Genomic DNA, 19,239 nt, shown 5'->3' on the forward strand with positions numbered 1-19,239 from the left:
GGTGGATTTCTGCAGCTAAGAGACAGTCAGAAACCAAAAAGGAGCAGCAATGGAAGCAGTCCCTAGCATATACTTAAGAGTTGGACCACTTTCACCTTTGAGCAGGGAACGTTATGCAAAAAGCGGCCAAGTAATTCTTTATTTTTGTTGTTCTTGGCAAAATTGCTTCTTCAATAAATTCCAGCATAAAAGATTTCACTGTTATACTGCCATCTCTCTCAATATGCTTTGTGCAACAGATATTTTGTTAAGGTGTAAAACAGTTTATCAAAAAGGCAAGAGGCATCAAGCACATACTCATGGGCTGACTGTCCAATTAATCCATCCAGGTGATTATTTCTGTCAAACTGATGGCATTTTGTCTGTGCCACAGGTTACATCTTGTTGAGATAAGCACATGGTATTTTCTCTTGAATTGTATTGCCTTTTCCTATTCAGTAATTGATGTGGGAACAGAGAAGCAGTTAGTGCTGCATCACCTAGTCCTTGATCCGATAGAAGGAATCACTTGCAACCAGACCTCCTGAATTGGGGAGGGCAAAGGTTCTGACATTTGATTCATACATTTCTCCAACTCTCTGAATCAGAAATGTGGGATACTGACAGCCAGGACAATGAAAGATCAAAACTAACAAGATAGCAAGAGGACTGCAGAACAGTGGAACTCTCTTGAGGGGGATGGTGAAGCAGCAGAGTTTTTTAAAAGCCTGAGGCTATTCTGTTTGCAAATGTGGTACAAGATTTTTTTTTCTGGTTGATGCAAAAGTCAATTGAAAACTTTGAAAGTTCTGAATCATACCATGTTACAAGAGAAATATTACAGCTATGTGATGGATACACATGAAAGCTCAGATAAAATAACAATAGGTACAAGAGGTGACCTTTATGAATCCCAGCTTGAAAAAAGTAGGGGATTTTATCTATTAAAAATCACAAGGATCCTGTTCCAAATACAAAGCTGTTCAGAAGGGTAAATTATGAAAGTTTGTTTTAGCTGGTTGACACAGCATGGTAGCACAGTGGTTAGCACCGCTGTTTCACAGCTCCAGGGTCCTGGGTTCGATTTCTGGCTCGGGTCACTGTCTGTGTGGAGTCTGAACATTCTCCTCGTGTCAGCGTGGGTTTCCTCCCACAGTCCAAAGATGTGCGGGTTAGGTTGATTGGCCATGCTAAGAAATTGCCCCTTAGTGTCCAGGGATGCATAGGTTAGAGGGATTAGTGGGTATAACATGTAGGGATTTGGGGGTAGGGCCTGGGTGGGATTGTGGTCAGTGCAGACTCGATGAGCCGAAGGGCCTCTTTCTGCACTGTAGGGTTCTATGGTTTAAAAAGGTAACAGGGCAGAGGGAGACAGGTTCATCACTAGAAGAATGAAAGGGGAAGAGTGAATACATTTTTTTTGGAATAAATGATGTGGACTTGGACAGAAATGGCATCTTGGAAAGAGGCCAGGTGACCTGACAAATCCTTGGTGGTATGCATCTTACACAATGAAGTGTAGGCTATACTCCAAATCTCATGTATTTCCACATCCCTTTTTTCACAATCTATTCTTAAATATTGACGTGGTCTCTTTCCTGCTACTGTATTCCAGTCTCTCAATCTGCTATGCAAGAAGTTTTTTTTCTCTGTCCTAAATTTATGTCCACGTCTCCTCATTCTAGAACCCCACAACCAGTAGAAACAGTGGATGGAACTCTCCCATTTTGAGACTGGGTGCAATGGTGGGCAGCTCTGGTAGCATCTTTCCTGCCAACCAGAACAGTGGGATCCCAAGCCAGATTCTGCGCTTGGAAAGTCATTAATTATCACAGATGAGTTCCCCTTCAACTCATCCAGCAGACCAGTAGCTGATTCACCCACGTTCAGCTGCTGGGTTTGAAGATCCCAGTGCCATATTTCAATACCAGCCCACCTGTCTTCACCAGACCAGGCAGATGTCAGCAACCAAAAGGGAAAAGACAAGCAGCCTCAAGAAGAAGTCTGTTCCTTGATTCAACTATCCTCCTCTGAGCCTATTACCTGTGACGTGCCCATTCCCCACTTGGATCTCTACCCACTACATCTAGAGTCTTTATCCATCCCTTTCCTGTGAATGGTGCAGTATCCCTTTGACCCCCTTGTTTGAGAGTTTTTCATGAAACCTTGATAGGGTCCAACTTCTCTCCCATCGGTCTTCCCTCAGCCTTCCGTTGCTCGTTTACCTCATCCACCTCCTTGTTTCTCTGCCTGCCATCATGAGCCATTGCCTCACCCACTCTGTTCCATGCATAGTCTTCTTTCCACACCGCTCAAACCCTCCCTTGTCAGGCCACTATCTCTCCAGCTTTCTCGCACTCCACCCTGGTCAAACTTCAGACCTTTGCAATGGTGGCTGCATGGTAGCAGAGCACAGTCCTGTCCAAATAGATAACAGTGTGTGTGACATCAGTGAGGGAAGAAGATCCCTGCATTTCCCAACAGCAGGTACAGTATTGATCTGAGATGGTGACACAGGGAGTCCACGGGCCAGCAGCATAGTGCTGTCCATGAAGACTAGCTCAGCATGGAGACGGAGAGCAGGAGCCGGTCTGCCTCAGCCGAGTGGTGTACAGTTGGGACAGCACAGCGGCAAAGTGTTAGCACTGCTGCTTCACAGCGCCAGGGTCCAAGTTCAATTCCAGCCTTGGGTCACTGTCTGTGTCGTGTTTGCACGTTCTCCCCGTGTCTGCGTGGGTTTCCTCCGTGTGCTCCAGTTTCCTCCCACAGTCCAAAGATGTGTAGGTTAGGTTGATTGGCCATGCTAAATTGACCTTAGTGTCAGGGGATTAGCAGGGTAAAGATGTGGGGTTATGGGAATAGGGCTTGGGTGGGATTATGGTCGGTGCAGACTTGATGGGCTGAATGGTCTCCTTCTGCACTGAGAAGATTCCATGAATGAATCATGAGCAGCACAGCACGATGGCAGAAAGGCTTTGCCGGACGCACCTCAAAGTCTCTGGCAAACTAATGACTGTTTTGAGCACATCACTCTTTAAGAATCGGGTTTAAGCTGATTTCCAGGTGGCGTGATGCAAGATTGAAAGGCCTGATGGAACATCAGTGAGCAGCTTTTTAATGAGTATTCATGAGATCAAGTGAATGCAAATGCAGTCCACCCTTATCAGCTAGCGGGATGACCATCCCCCCCCATGCAAATGTAGCCTATCCTATCAGCCAGCAGGATGACGACCCCACCCACCTCCCCGACCCACTGGAAGTACAGCAATGTAATTTTATGCCTGTGGGTTTGACTTTTTGGTTCTTGCCACATTTTCCACTCCCACCCACTACCAAAACCGCAACAGGCAGAGTGGGAGAATTCGACCCATTATTACTGTTAGAACTCGGAACATTGTATCACAAGTGTTGATGAAGACATGGATCATAAAGTCAACGAAAAATATAAACACAGGGAAGGGATACAATATAAATCAGGAACCCCTAGCAATGACACAGGCTTAAGTGCAAAATACTTTCTTTCAGGGATGTATTTTTGCCATTCTGACATATTAACCTTCATTAAAAACTTAGTTAGAAATCCACTTCTATTGTAACAATGCAGGGAACTATCTTCTGATGTTGACCAAATTATCATTACAACTAATTCTTGTTTTGGGAAGGGAAATAAAAACCCCTGACTAGAATTCTAACTCAACCAGAAAAAAGACCACACTTAGGAACAGTCACATGGACTCAAAACGTTAATTCAGTTTCTCACTCCAGAGATGCTGCCAGACCTAGCAACAGGCTAAGTGCTGAAAATGGCATGAGAATAGAAAGGTGCTTGATGTCCACTGCAGACACAATGGGCCGTAGGGCCTCTTTCTGTGCTGTAAAACACTATGACCGGCTGTGTCTTTTTAGCATTTTCTGCTTTTATTTCAGATTGCGAGCATTCACAGCATTGTCTTTTATTATAGAATTCTAACTCTGTCCGTCTCCCTAATTTTCTCCATGTGTAAGTGCAAATGGTGAGCAAGGAAACAAGTTAATAGGCAGCGACGCTGTTCGTAACTATATGATCCACTGAGGCTGTCTTTTCAGTCTCGAAGCAAAAGAATGATCATTCAGACAATGTAACTGACAAGCCAACATGTTCAGCAACTGGAGGCAGAAAATTGAGGTGGAAAAACTGAAATGGATGACCAGGATGAACACTTTCCTCCAAAACTTGTTTTATTTATTTACTTTAGCAAATGTTACTTTTCAATACAGCATCAGAAGCAGAATAAGGCAGAAAAAAAAACACATTCCAAAGGTTTCTAGACCCAGTAGAAAGGTTGTGGCACCAAAACATATCTATCTTGTTTTTAAATATTTCACTATGTTGGCTCCACCCTTACATCTTTAATTAAGGTAGCTCGGAAGTTGCAGCACGAAAATTGAACCCTTCAGTACAAAGGAAACACTGTTATCTAGCACAACTGCATTCCATACAACCAAATTCTTTATCTGACAAGACTCAAGTATTTGTCTAAAATTCTCTGAGGCAATTTAAAAAATATCTTTCCTTGTGCCCTCATTTCAAATATGCAGTTTTGGAACTAAAGTAGTTTCATCAGTATTTTTTTCCCAGGCCTTGACAGTTTTGCTAACCATGATCGTGATTTAGAATTCTCAACAAAAAGCTTGACAGTAATTGAATAAAATGGGATGGCTACTGCAAGGTCCTGCGCCCTTCTACAACATTCAAACTGAAGCTCGGTAATATTCAGCAAAGGGTTGTGACTGAAAGGAAAAACCCATTACCAACTTCTTCCTTCACGGTATGGGTTAAAGCACCTGGACCAGTGTAGTGCGGGAGTCAAGACCGCCACAGAAGACGCGTTTTAATTTAGATATTACTCTTGCTTTTCTGTTGCATGGCAAGCTGAGATCTCACACTACCCCTAGCTGTTTGGCACTTAGCAGGGAGAGCTTTCATTCCTACATGAACCTGGAGCATTTCACAGATCAGCCAGCTACTCAGGGTAATTACCATGAAGTGAGCCATGCTTATGTTTTTCTAATTTCTTGTCAGAGGTGCCGATGCTGATTCTAGCAGCTAGATTCCTGCTGTATTAAAATCAACTCTATGCCCACCGAGTGGTGATTAAAGCTGGTACCTTTCTACTTGCTAAATTGCTCAGAGCAGTTTATTTGTTTGCTGAGCGCAAAGGACAAGCTCGAAACTTCAGCTGATTTTTTTGGTGGGAACACAACCACTTGATTTTGTTCATTCAGCATCAAAAGGTAAATACAGCCACATTTTAAAAATGGGTGTTCTGTATTCACGAACAATACACTCGGAGCATGGACTCATAGGGCCAGAAAAATTCCTACACTGACACCATAATCAGTCCTCACTCACACAGTCACTTTATTTAACGAATGCCTTTAGTTGCCAGTTCAAGGATAAACGAACACACTCTCCTTCCTGATAGCTTACTTGCTAAAAACCATGTGGAAAAGTGGTATAATGCACAAGCTGCAATTCCCAGGATTGATTTCCTGTCTGTGACAAGTCAGCTGGTCGCAGCCAGAACATCTGTGGAAAACTAAAACCAACTTCAGTGTGCCTGGAGCAACACACATCATGTAGGTTATCAGGCAAGATATCAGAAGGAACAGACATAAAGATTGAGCTCTCCTGAGGAATAACAAGGATTTCATCATGGAAATCATGCTGGAATAAATAATCAGATCACAGTGTGCCAAGCGGCTCCACTGACAATTAGCCTAAACATTTCCTCTGAACACACCGGCGTTCACTAGTAAATGGTGTTACTGTTATGACAGTCTCTGTATCAGATCACTCAATCAATGATATGTAGCAGGAAATTGTTAGCAGTCACCAGTCCTCTCTCAAGGAATGCCTAAAACTTATAACTGACCATTTATTTCACTGGTCCGGATTTGTCAGTCAATGCTGACTTCAACAAAAGTTGCCCACTAAGATTTAGTGACCCCCGTGTTACGGTTTTCTCCTTTCCTGATGAGTTTATATCTGATGCCAAGTCAATGTGATATCCTGGCATGCATTAGCAGTGATGTCAACAGGCACATAAGAAGCCAATCATATTGAAGCATTCACACAGGTCAAACCAGGAAGTCAAGTGCATTTTATTTTTCCCTTCTCATTGAAATTTTTAAACAGCAGATAGATTTGGATCTGCAGTACATGATTTCAAAATCTACACATGACACAAAACTTGGAAATGTCATGGACGGTGAGGAGGATAGTGACAGGCTTCAAGACTGACCGACAGACAGACTGAATGAATAGGCGAATACGTGACACATGAAATTTAACACAAAGATTTTCTTTTAGATTATCCCTGAAATCTGAGCACAGGGGCAAAGCCAGCATTTATTATCCATTGCTAACTGCACTTGAAGAGGTGAAGGTTAGGCACAGGAAAATGTGATTCATCTTGGCAGGAAGAACGAACAGAAGCAATATTAAACAAAGAGCACAATTCTAAAATGAGTGTTGGGACAGACAAAATTGGGGATGTGAGCACAAATCGTTAAAGGGGCAAGACAGGTTGCAAAAATGGTTAAAAAGCCTTCATAAATAGACGTATTGAGTACAAAAGCAAGGAAGTTGCATGTAAATTGAGTGCTGCATTTCCTTTTGGGAACGCACTATACAAAGGAAAGTGTCTCTTCTATAACAACTGACATTGAGTAAGCAGAATAGGACCAAAGTTCATGCTGTCTGGATTTTGTTCCTTCTTTTGCTGCACGTGCACAGTTTGTGTTTGAAAGATTTCCGAAGATTGTTGTATTTTGTTTTAAAGAACAAGGCTAAGAAAAATCCTGTTTTTTCCCTTGATAAAATAACTTCATGTCATAGTGTTATGGGATCTTTGGCTTCAGTTTTGCAGTAGATACCTAGATATCATTCAGGTATTGCAGCTTGTGAATTTTAATGCATCAGTCGGGAGTCTATCCAATGAATTCCACTACACATACTTGTATGTTACACCTTCAGCTTGTTTCTTGCACCTATTACTTTGTCTTGTACGATGTGATGTGAAGATGCTGGCATTGGACTGGGGTAAACACAGTAAGAAGGCTCACAACACCAGGTTAAAGTCCAACAGGTTTATTTGGTAGCGAACGTTTGCTACAATGTGAACAGGGCTTGCTGGTTCCAAGGAAGTGCTTAAATGAAAAATAAACTAGTGCAAAACACAGTCATAACACGAAAAGTTCAGAGAATACTGCACAATTACATGATCCTTCCTCATCAAATCTTCATGATCTTATGTCAAGGTATTTAGTGCAGTTTGTGACAACACTGCAACCAATGAAGGGCATAGAATTTATTCACTAACCTTACTCTTGATATTAAAAAGTAGAATAGAGTTTCTCACAATAATAAAGTTCTACCATCTTTCTAATAAGACAGTGATTAAGCTAATAATGTTGTACATTCTGCTAAAACAGAACAACAGGAAACGCATCTAATAATGTAGGGAAGTACCAGGAACACCAGCAAGGACACAGGATTTCTGTTAACAATAACATTCACTCCCAAGAAGCTTCCGGTAATTCCTCTCTGAAGGTTTCTGAACTCATTCTTTCACTGTTGGTAGGAGCTATGTAATTTTGGGAGATTTTGGATTGATTTTTCATAACTTTTAAGACTCCAGTAACACACACACAATACTCATTACTGTGAATCCAGGGTAGCTGACACAACTGCATTCGCAGGCTTTTGTCCTGCTCATGGAAGACGTGCAACAGTGGCACTTGATGACTCACTGGCACATTCCAACCCCCTTGCAACCCAATAGGAAAGTGTGGCTTCCATTTTAGAACAAAAATAAGCCAAGGTTAGCAGCTTATCTCAAGTGAAATTGCAACCAAAACCCACATTTATTCACTCAACAGCACAATATGTGGAAGCACCAATGAATCCCTACCAGCTGACACTTCCATGTTAACTCACTCATGTTGGAGACAATCTGGAACACTCCAACAATGAGTGAGACAGTGTATTTGAGGCCATGCTCAAATCCAATTTCTTTAATTGGTCAAAACAGCTAACATTTAGAGTAGTAATGCACACCATCTTAAGGAGGTAATTGAAGTGCACCTCATCCAGTCTAGACACAGACTGCAATTGACAGCCAGAGTGCAGAATTCCCAGCACCACAGCTGAGAAAAATGATCATGGGGGTAAAATGCTGCGGATACATTTACGGACATGCTGATGGACCTTTAACAAGGAAATCTATGAATAGAATAAATGTCATTCAAAATATTTCTTTTACTATTTCTAAAACCATTTTTAAAGTCTCTTCAAGTATTTTTCAAACTGTCTGACTTCTTATTTATTTCATAAATCATTTATCTATTTATGAAAAAATTTATAATGCACCATATTTTTCATGAATCTTTCAAAAACTGAAACTCTGTCCATTATACCCAGCATATCTGTCTGACTTAGTTCATTCTCCAGGGAAAAGAAATCTAGTCATCCAGGTTTGGCCTTACTTCATGCTTATTTATTTTAACTAAGTCAAACTTATCATTCTTCTTCATTACAATGATCTTTTTTCCAGCATAGGAATTGCATTTAACACTTTCTATCCATCCATTTGCATCAAGCTATTTGACTTAATTAAGTTTGATTCTGTCTTTGAATTCTGGCCCTTTGAAGAAACTAGGTTATGGAGCGAGGGCAGGCACAGTGTCAAGCTGTTGCTGCTGTCATACAGCCCGAATCGCTCCTGGTCCTAAGCTTTGTATTCTGTTATTCCATTATGCTGCCGTAATTATATCTTATGGTTTTCTTCCAAGTGATATTACTGACCTTACAGGGTAGAACAATATTGTACAACCGTGACCTCTTAAGAGTGTCATCTGCCCCAGGATTTTTACAAGGTTCTTTCTATTATGTACTGTGTTAGGTGAGCGATAATGATGATATGATGAGAAAGCTCATACCTTGACACCTTAGGGTGACTGACGTGTATTTCAGCCTTGATCAGAAATAGGGAATCCTAATGGCTAATTTAACCCCACCATATACTGCAGAGTGATGGCTACAGGTGGAATGTTGAGAGGTAGGCTCAGTCCAACATGCTAGCATGGAATTAGGGGCCTTCAAAACCTGGGTTATGATTGAAGTGCAGACAATGGAGTGGCTACTCAAAACAGGATAAATAGATTTAAAGAACCAAGGTAGTAAAAGCTCAAGACAAAATCCGTAATGCATGCTCGAGATTTTAGAATGCTGAGAATCAACAGAGCTAAAAGTCAGGTGTAAGTGCAGCAGTCAGAAAAATAAACATCAAGACGTAAAACAAAAAATGTTTTTAACTTTTGCAACTCATCATCTCTCAAGGGAAAGATAAAGCAACAAATGGTGACGTACAGTTTGTATTTTTCTGTTTGCTGTCAAACAACCGGCATGCTCCATTAATGTTAAAATTTCTTTCACTACTACCCTTCAAACTATCAAACCTTTCCTTTGAAAAGCTTGATGTGTGCTACATTCTTGATGCTTCTTCAGGATAAGGCACAAAGGCAAAATCAGCCCAGAATATCAGTGCAATTAACACGTCTGAAAGAATTGTTGATCTGAGCTCCACCACAAAGAGAGAAATTGGAGCTGTGTGCTCCAATTTCTGACTGCGAGCTCAGTGTCACTTTGCTGCTTAGAGAAATACTAAGAGTGAGCTAGGAATTTTGTCAAAGAAGGAAAGGACAACAGTAGGAGAGAGAGAGTGTGCCAGGTCATTTCTTCATAACCTGCCCATGTGGTTGTCACTTGCCCGCATAGATGCATATTCAGAATAGATGATCAAGACTTCAGGAGAGAGAAAGTACAGATAAGCAAACAGAAAAAAACAGGAATTCATATAATCACAGGATAAAAAGGAACAAATGCACAGGATTTCTTTAAAAAAAATCAATTCCCTAAGCTACACACCAAGTATGAAGAAGACACCAGATGACAGTAGAGTGGTTGTGTCATATTGTTCTAATCTCCAATGCCAACAGACTATGGGGATGGGATTACCATTTATGTAGATGATCTGGAGGAGGGAACCGAGTGTATGGTGTCAAAATTTGCTGATGACACCAAGATTGGTGGAACGGCAAATTGCGCGGAGGGTGTGGAGAGTCTGCAGAAGGATCTAGATAGGCTGGGTGAATGGGCCAGGAACTGGCAAATGGAATTTAATGTTGGCAAGTGCGAGGTGGTCCACTTTGGTAGGAATAATGGTAGGAAGGACTATTACTTACGTGGCGAAAAACTGCAGCAGGCGACGGTGCAGAGGGACCTCGGGGTCCTTGTGCATGAGTCGCAAAAACCCAGACTGCAGGTGCCGCAGGTGGTCAGGAAGGCTAATGGGATGCTGGCCTTCATAGCGAGGGGGATTGAATATAAAAGTAGGGAGGTCTTGCTGCAGCTGTATAGGGCATTGGTGAGGCCGCAGCTGGAGTACTGTGTGCAGTTTTGGTCGCCGCACTTACGCAAGGATATTTTGGCCTTGGAGGGAGTGCAGAGGAGGTTTACTAGGCTGATGCCGGAGTTGAGGGGGTTGAGCTATGAGGAGAGGCTGAATGGACTGGGCTTGTATTCGTTGGAGTTTAGAAGAATGAGGGGAGATCTCATTGAGACATATAAGATGATGAATGGGATGGATAGGATAGAGGTGGAGAGACTCTTCCCGCTCAGAAAGGACAGTAGGACTAGGGGGCACAGCCTCAAGATAAAGGGGGGGCGGTTTAGAACGGAGTTGAGGAGGAACTTCTTCACTCAAAGGGTGGTGAATCTCTGGAATTCTCTGCCCGTTGAAGTGGTGGAGGCTGCCTCGCTAAATATTTTTAAGACGTGGGTTGATAGGTTTTTGATAAGCGAGGGGATTAAGGGTTATGGGGGAAGGGCGGGAATGTGGAACTGAGCCACGACAGATCAGCCATGATCTTACTGAATGGCAGGGCAGACTCGAAGGGCTAGATGGCCTACTCCTGCTCCTATTTCTTATGTTCTTATGATTCAGTACCCAACAGTATGTATTAATGGCTGGCAATCACAAACGTACACGACTGATCATTTAGCTTCACAAGCATACCAAAAGAGAAAAATGCTCAAACAAAAATTACCCCAACAGTTCAATTACAAGTGAAGTATCTTTTATCCAGAACCCTCAAAGCCAGTTGCATTTAGGATTTGATCATTTTGATTTCGGATATTGCATATGAACTTACAATAACTTACTCTTAGGGTAGAGGTAGACTAAAAGTAAAATCACTGAATAAACAAAGGATACCTGAAATGTTCGCCACTAAAATCGCATGGTAAATAGTGCAGACAGACAACTAGACTTCCCGTGCTAAAGCCTGATGAGATTCAAGAAAGTGTCTTTTGGATATGTTCAGTTTTATGAAGAGATATTCGGTCTGTATTATATTAATTTTAGCATATGTAAGACTCGTCAATTCCTAGTTCAAATTTTTACCTATCTTCCTCCAATTCAGCTGCAGGCTGAAAAACACGACTGAAGCTTTTTACCACAAGTTTCTTTCCCATAATTCCAGTACAAGAATAAAATCTGCCACAACTGTAAAAACATGGAAGGCCAAAATTCTCTGCATCTGAAACATTGCCAAGGACAACTGCACCCCAGACTTTTCAGGAATAAAATCAGGAGCACAAACTCCTTAGAGAGCTAGAACACAACTGCTCAAACTTCAACTTTGAAATCAGACACAACCATGGAATAGTAAACATTCCTCCTCTGCCAGTCTACTAATCCCTGATGAGATAAGTGAACATGATTATGTCACCATTTCACGTGACCTCTGGATAACCTTGTAGCTGCAGTTCTTGGTGAAATTGACAGAAAGTGAAACATTCCAAAGTCCAGCACATCGGACATTCCAGTGTTTCCAACATGCCGCACAAAAAAAATCTAAAAAACAAATTTAAAATATTCATCCCTGTACTCAAACCTCTTCACTGTTTGTTTCACCTCCTCCATGTATCAGTAACCTTTGCCAGGGCTCCAATCCTCCAGTGATTCTGGATTTCTCCAACTCTGGTCTTTTATGTAACCTACCCAGCTCCTGTTCAAGTGATTTCCAGATCCTACACTGAAATGTGAAACTATTCGACCATTGCAACACCTGCTCTTCGTTTAAGATGCCCACCACCCCTCCCCTCACCTTGTTATTTAACCAAGTGGTACTACTATGTTGGAGGAAGCTAGATAATAGGTATATAAGATTATGAGGGGCATAAATAGGGTGAATAGGAAGCACTTTTTCCAATAGTAGAAGAGTCAATAACCAGGGGCATAGATTTATAGTAAGAGATAAAAGGCTAAGAGGGGAGTTGAACAGAAACCTTTGGGGGATGGACATCAAACAGATTTAGCAATTCAACACTGGGCATCTGAATCTCCCACTATCAACATTCTGGGGTTTACCATTGACCAGAAACTGAACTGGACCAGCCATATAAATACGGTGGCTACTAGAATAGGTCAGAGGCTAGGAATCCTGCGGTGAGTAACTCACCTCTTGACAACACCCCCTACCCCTCAAAAGCCTGTCTACCATTTACAAGGCACAATTCAGGAGTGTGATGGAACACTCACCCCCTGGTGGATGTGTAGCTCCAACAACACAACAAGCTCAATGCCATCCAGGACAAAACATTCAATCCCTCTACCACCAACAACAGTGGCAGCCGTGTCTACCATTTGCAAGATACACTGCCATAACTCACCAAGGTTCCATACGCAGCACCTTCCAAACCATGCCCACTATCATCCAGAACAACAAGAGCATCAGATACATGTGAACACCACTGTCACTGGGTCAAAAGCCTGGAACTCCTCCCACCACCACCCCCCCCCCAACCCCCACAACTCCCAACAGCATTGTGGGTGCATCTACACCTCAGGGATTGCAAGCAATTCAAGAAGTCAGCTCATCATCATCTGCGTGGAGTTTGCACATTCTCCTCATGTCTGCGTGGGTTTCCACCAGGTACTCCAGTTTCCTCCCACTGTCCAAAGATGTGTGGGTTAGGTTGATTGGCTATGCTAAGAAATTGCCCCTTAGTGTCCAGGGATGTGTAGGTTAGAGGGATTAGTGGGTATAATATGTAGGGATATGGGGGTAGGGCCTGGGTGAGATTGTGTTCGAAAATGATTGGCCATGCTAAGAAATTGCCCCTTAGTATCCAGGGATGTGTAGGTTAGAGGGATTAGTGGGTATAATATGTAGGATGGGGGTAGGGCCTGGATGGAATTGTGTTCCATGCAGACTCGATGGGTCAAAGGGCCTCTTTCTGCACTGTAGGGTTCTATGATGTATGATTATGAAGGGCAACTAGGGATTGACAATAAATGTTGGACTAGCCAGCGACGCCCATATACCATAAATGAATAAAACAAGCCCAGAAGCTGGTCGGAGTCTGGAACTCATTGCTTGAAATGGTGGTTGAGTCAGAACATTAAAGTAGTATTTGGATATTTACTTGCATTGTCATAACTTATGGGCCAAGTGCTGGAAAATGAGATTAGTTCATCAGATCTTTGCTGACCGGTGTGGACATGATGGGACAAATGGCCTTCTTCTGTCCTGTAAGCCTTTATGAAGCTATAGTGACTTCTTGAAGACCACCAAAATTGATGAGGAGGACATCAGCTTATAAAGTTCACGTGTATGTAATGTACAAAAAGGTCTCTGGACAGTTATGAAGATTAGGAATCCTGGAACACTTGAGCAAACTGGATTGCACCTACTACCGACCCAAACCAGATGAACTAACTCAGGCCAGACATCGAACTTGCAATTTACCTGACCAGAATGATACTTGGACTTCAAGGATTATAATATGAAGGCAATTTGCAGGAACTTGGTTTATATTCCTGTGAATTTTACTGTGGTGATTGAACTGAAGTATTTAAAATTTGTGAAGGGATTCAATAGAGTAGATACAGAGAAACTAATTATTTAACGGAAAATCCAGAACAAGACATAGGCAAGATTTTACAGCCTCGCCCATACCAAAACTGTAAAATCCTGCCCAAGGTCAAATGACCTTAAATGGTCTGCCTCTTGCCCGCTCCGATTCCCACGAAGGCGGGATGGTAAAATTCTGGCCATAATCTTAAAATTAGGGTTCATGCCAAACAATAGTAGAAACTTGGTACCAATTTTCCAAAACATTGTGGATGATGGGACTGAGCAGCAGTAAATGTTAAATGAAAGTGCAAGAAACCATACAAAGGGTTGTGAACCAACCTCCCATTCAGTGACTCTAACTTCCCAATCCCTCGAAAAAAGCAGCCAGTATAATCAAGGACCCTATGCTCCCCAGACATGCTGTCTTCTGCCTTCTTTCGTTGGGAAAAAGACATCACGTACCAACTGATCTAAGAACAACTTCTTCCCTGCTGCTATCAGATTTTTGCATGGACCTACCTTATATTAAGTTGATCTTTCTCTACACCCAAGCTATGACTATAACACTACATTCTGTACTCTCGTTTCCTTTTCTATGAACAGTATGTTTTGTCTGTATAGCATGCAAGATGCTATATTTTCACTGTATACCAATATATGTGACAATAATAAATCAAAATAAAAAAAATCAAAAGCATCTGGAACAAAAGTGGATAACTGGAATTGGGGTATGCAACAGTCATGATCTAACTCAATGTCAAAAAGGGAGCTAAACAGCCTATGCCTTTTGTTATCTTCCTTTACCTGAATTGCTGAGTGACACAATGTACAATAAATGTCGTCATCAGTGTATTGAAAGAGCAAGAAAAAAGTCAAGATTTAGTTTTCTATTTGGAAAGCAATCCTTGAATCAAGACATGAGTGCAACCTGTAGTAACCCAGGAAGTCTAATGGTAACCCAGGAAATCTCCAGACTCAGGAAAAGGGTCAGGTTTTTCCACAAATCAATATGACAAGACCTTTAGTGATCACAAATTAATCGCAAGAGACAGTAGGAGGATTCTGTCTGGTGAATGGTTCACTAGTTTCATTGTCAATACTGGGCATTAGATCATCGTGGGATAATCTGTGTTTTTGAAACAGTCATTTGGGTTCAAGCTTCCGCAAACACACAATGCCATGGTGAATTCAACAGACACTGTCAGAAAAACAGTAGCAAGAAACACGCTTGACCAGATTGGACTTTGTCCTTTGAGTGCAACAGAATGAATACACCGATGCTTTATTTTTGAAGGTGATGAAATGTCCTGTAATCCTACCATCTTTAAAGACAAAGTAAAAAGTTGCTTCGTAACTAGAATGTACTTCACAACACATAGTAACGTTATTTAGCTATTTAACTGCCACCATGTTCTCAAACTGGCCCTGTTTTACTAAAAGGATGTTTCTCTGAACTCTTGACACAGAATTCCAAGCATTGATACAAAATCTCCTTCTTAGGGACGTCCTTTGAACCTGTGACAACCGAGCCATGTTTATTCAGACGACATAACCTGAGAATATTCCATAAGAGTAACATTATCTGCACTTAAAAGTCCAAATATGCCCAGCTTAATCTATAATACAAATATGTCCTAAAACAACATGCTTCAATGCACTTGCATTTATCCGCGCCAATATGTTAAATCAAATTCACCGTGCCTGTAAACGAAAACATAATCATGCTGGTTTAATCAGCTTAAGGAAGGAGGAGTGGAAGTTATAATTTTGAACCACTTTTTGTTAAAGCAAGATCTTATTAGACAATAGCAACAGGCCAGTTTTTAAGCTTTATAATACTATAGGAAATAGAAATGACAGCAAAAAAGAGGGCGGAAAGGACAACTGCAAAGTTTTGTTTTCCTTCCAATTTACCAAACAAGAGAAATTACTTCTTCTGCACATGTTTTATAGAACACATTTAATGTGCTGAGACACATTCAAACAGACACAATAGGGGACACAAAGCACAAAAGCTTTGATTTTACAATTTATCATCATCAGACATTTGGAATGTGTTATGGCCTTGAAAGACAACTCTCCTCATATTTTAAGTATTAAAAGTGCAAAATCCTCCCTCTTCCCCACCCACTCTCTTGCCCCTTTGACTCACCAGGTCACACTTCTCCAGCAGTATTATTCCTGAAAGATCAGCAGCGATTGGCTTCCAATTCTAAACCATTGCAAAGCTTGTATCCTTATTCCTTTCACTAAATGCAGATTGGGAGGGGGATTCATTTTAGGTTTACAAAAGGGAGAAAATATTTCTATTCAGGTTGATGACGACATTCCTTGCTCAGCATATGCTATACATAACATTGATAATGTATTTCTACAGGGACCCTGCAGTCAATATTATTAAAATATCACTTGCAACAATTTAAAGGCAGGTCACCAACCTCTTCCAGCTTTACCTTCTCCTGCAGAACACAGTACATATTACATTTCAACTTGAATACCACTTAACCATCCACAAAGTTTGCCAAAAGGCATTAATTCCTTAGAACCCATATTTTCAAAGAAAGTAATTACACAAAAATCCTGCATTTGTTTTTGTAAAAATTTTCCAAATTAGGGCAGTGAAAAAAAATATTCATTTTGGTGGGAGACATGAGGTCAGGGCTTGTCACAGAGAGTATCAGGACAGAAATCTGTTAGTCATACCTCAGTTGGTAGCAAGCACTCTTGCATCAAAGTGAGAAGAGTGTATATTCAAGTCCCACTCCAGACACCTAAGTACAAAATTTCAGATGACATTTGAACCATGGCATCCCTACAGTGCAGGAGGCCATTTGGCCCAGTGAGTCTGCAATGACTCTCTGAAAAAGCATCTTACAACAAAACCATGCCTTCCTCCAACCCTTAACCCTGCGCATTTGTCTTGATTAATCCACCTAACCAACACATCTTTGGACACTAAGGGACATTTTACTTTAGCACGGCCAATTCACCTAACATGCACATCTTTGGACCATGGGAGGAAACCAAAACATCCAGAGAAAACCCACGCAGACACAGGGAGAATGTGCAAACTCCACACAGAGCCACCCATGCCAAGAATCAAACCTGGGTCCCTGGTGCTGTGAGGCAGCAGTGCTAACTGCTGCAAGAGTGGTTTACTGTTTAGGGTGTCTGCCTCTCAGATGTGATAGTAAACAAGTCTGCTTCAAAGTGAATCCAATAGATCCCACTTTGAAGAGTAGCAAGGGTTATCCTTCTGCCCTGGCCATTATTTATCCTTCTATCAATATCACAACAACAGACTATTTGGTCAGTATCACATTGCTGTTTGTGGGAGCTTGCTGTACACAAATTAGCTGCTGTGTTCCCTACATTAGAAGAGCGACTACACTTCAAAAGTGCACAGAGGTCGTGAAAAGTATTATATGAATGAAAATCTTTCTTTCAAAGGGTAAAACTGAACTGGTCCACCCACCCTGGTTATTAAAGGAAGGGAAATGAAGAGAAGTCAATAAGGTGCCAAAACCACCAGTGAGAGCTGCAACCGTTAGAATAAATACAAAGACCCTGTTATAAAAGCCAGCAGTTAATTTCAGTAGGTTTAGTGCCAACTCTTGACAAACTCATGTTTATAAACAGGTGCGAGATTGCTGCTCCTCTGTCTCACAGCAGTATCAGGAGTACAGCTGGGAATAAATAGCCTGCTGCCTATGTTTCTTCACTATTTACCTATGCTCAGTCCACTTGAGTAAACCTGGGCTGCTTCCAAATCCCATATAAAACTTGTAATGCTGCACATACTCCCAGCAGACCAATGAATGCTATCTCTCCACACAAACAGCATGAAAACACTGCTCTCTAAAAATAGGAACTCGGTCGATCAGCTTGTGTCGTCAGCCCAACAATTGACTTTGGACTGGGATTTGCACTGACAATAATAAAAAGAGTTTAAAGAGTGAAAGGGGATCACATAGAAACTTATAAAATTCTAGCAGAGGATTAGACAGTGTAGATTCAGAAAGAATGTTCCCAATGGTGGGGGAGTCCAGAACTAGGGGTCAGTTTGAGGATAAGGGGTAAACCTTTCAGAATTGAGGTGAGGAGGAATCTTTTAACCCAGAGCGTGGTGAACGTGTGGAATTCACTACCACAGAAAGTAGTTGAGGCCAAAACGTTGTCCGATTTCATAGAAACATAGGAGGCGGAATAGGCCATTTGGCCCTTTGAACCTGCTCCACCATCCATTACCATCTTGGCTGACAGTCCAACTCAATAGCCCAATCCTGCTTTCCCCATAACCTTTGATCCCATTCGCCCCAACCGCTACATTTAGAAGAATTTCAAGAAAAAAATATAGTTCTTGGGGCTAAAGGGATCAATGGATTGGGGGGGGGGGGAGGAAGGGGATCAGAATATTGAACTTGATGATCAGCCACGATCACAATGAATGGAGAAGCAGACTCGAGGGGCCGAAGGGCTCCCTCCTGCTTCTAGTTCCTCTGAATCATATATCTGCCAGCGTTTAAATGCTACTGAGTCAAGTGTGTGGATAGCTGTCGGGAGCCTCCGGGCTGCCCTGTCTCCAGCACAGGCGAGCAGCACACTTTGCCTACCTTGCCGGACAGTTTTCAGGCGGATGGGACCCTTGCAGCTCTTGACCACGCCGAGCACGTCGTAGAGCGGGAGGCCGGACACATGGACACCGTCCACCTCCAGCAGCAGCTCCCCTTCCCGCAGCTCGCCGGCGCTGCAGACGACCTGGGCTTCCCTCAGGTGGCAGAACTCGCCGTTCTCCGCTCCGCCCGCGATGGTGAGGTTGAGCTCGCCCTGCCGGCTCCGGCACACCACACTCTCGTGCACCCTGGCGCTCCAGTGGTTCCTCTTCTGGATCACCTTGGACATGGTGCTTCAGGTGGGCAGCGCAGCACAGGCAGGTGAGAGGCGCTTCATAGGCTCAACCACCTCTTCCTCCTCCCTCCGCTCAGCAAGTTGGATCTCTTGCCCCCCCACCCACCCACCCAACCCTCAGCCCAGCTTCCCACCTCCAGCTCAGCCCCTCCTGCACATCCTCTGGAGCAGCTCGTGTGAGGCACAGTCCCAAGGCTGACTCGCTGCAGTCAACAACAACACCATTAGCTTTCACCTTCTTTTCAAAGGCATTACCTCCTGTCCCTTTGGCTCCGACTCCAGAATTGTCCAACAAAAGGGAAAGAGCAGAAACTGTGTGTGTGTGTGTGTGGGGTGGGGAGAGAAATAAAACACACACACACACACACCACAGCTGCAAGAAGTTTT

General features: G+C 42.4%; 1 protein-coding gene across 11 annotated transcripts in view; it reads right to left on the reverse strand.

The window, feature by feature from the left end:
• magi1b (membrane associated guanylate kinase, WW and PDZ domain containing 1b) overlaps positions 1-18,913 on the reverse strand; it is a 437,384-nt gene extending 418,471 nt beyond the window's left edge. For 10 of the 11 annotated variants that reach the window (XM_080183290.1, XM_080183253.1, XM_080183263.1 and 7 more), the window contains exon 1: positions 18,558-18,913. In XM_080183290.1, coding sequence (XP_080039416.1) covers positions 18,558-18,846 — 289 coding nt within the window. In that variant the 5' untranslated portion in view covers positions 18,847-18,913. The remainder of the gene's footprint in view (positions 1-18,557) is intronic. The other variant, XM_080183271.1, reaches the window with a different exon arrangement.
• Between the last annotated feature and the right edge of the window lie 326 nt (positions 18,914-19,239).

The sequence above is a fragment of the Carcharhinus amblyrhynchos genome, chromosome 3 (assembly GCF_965287045.1).
Source record: "Carcharhinus amblyrhynchos chromosome 3, sCarAmb.v2.hapA, whole genome shotgun sequence".
NCBI classification, from domain to species: Eukaryota; Metazoa; Chordata; class Chondrichthyes; order Carcharhiniformes; family Carcharhinidae; genus Carcharhinus; species Carcharhinus amblyrhynchos.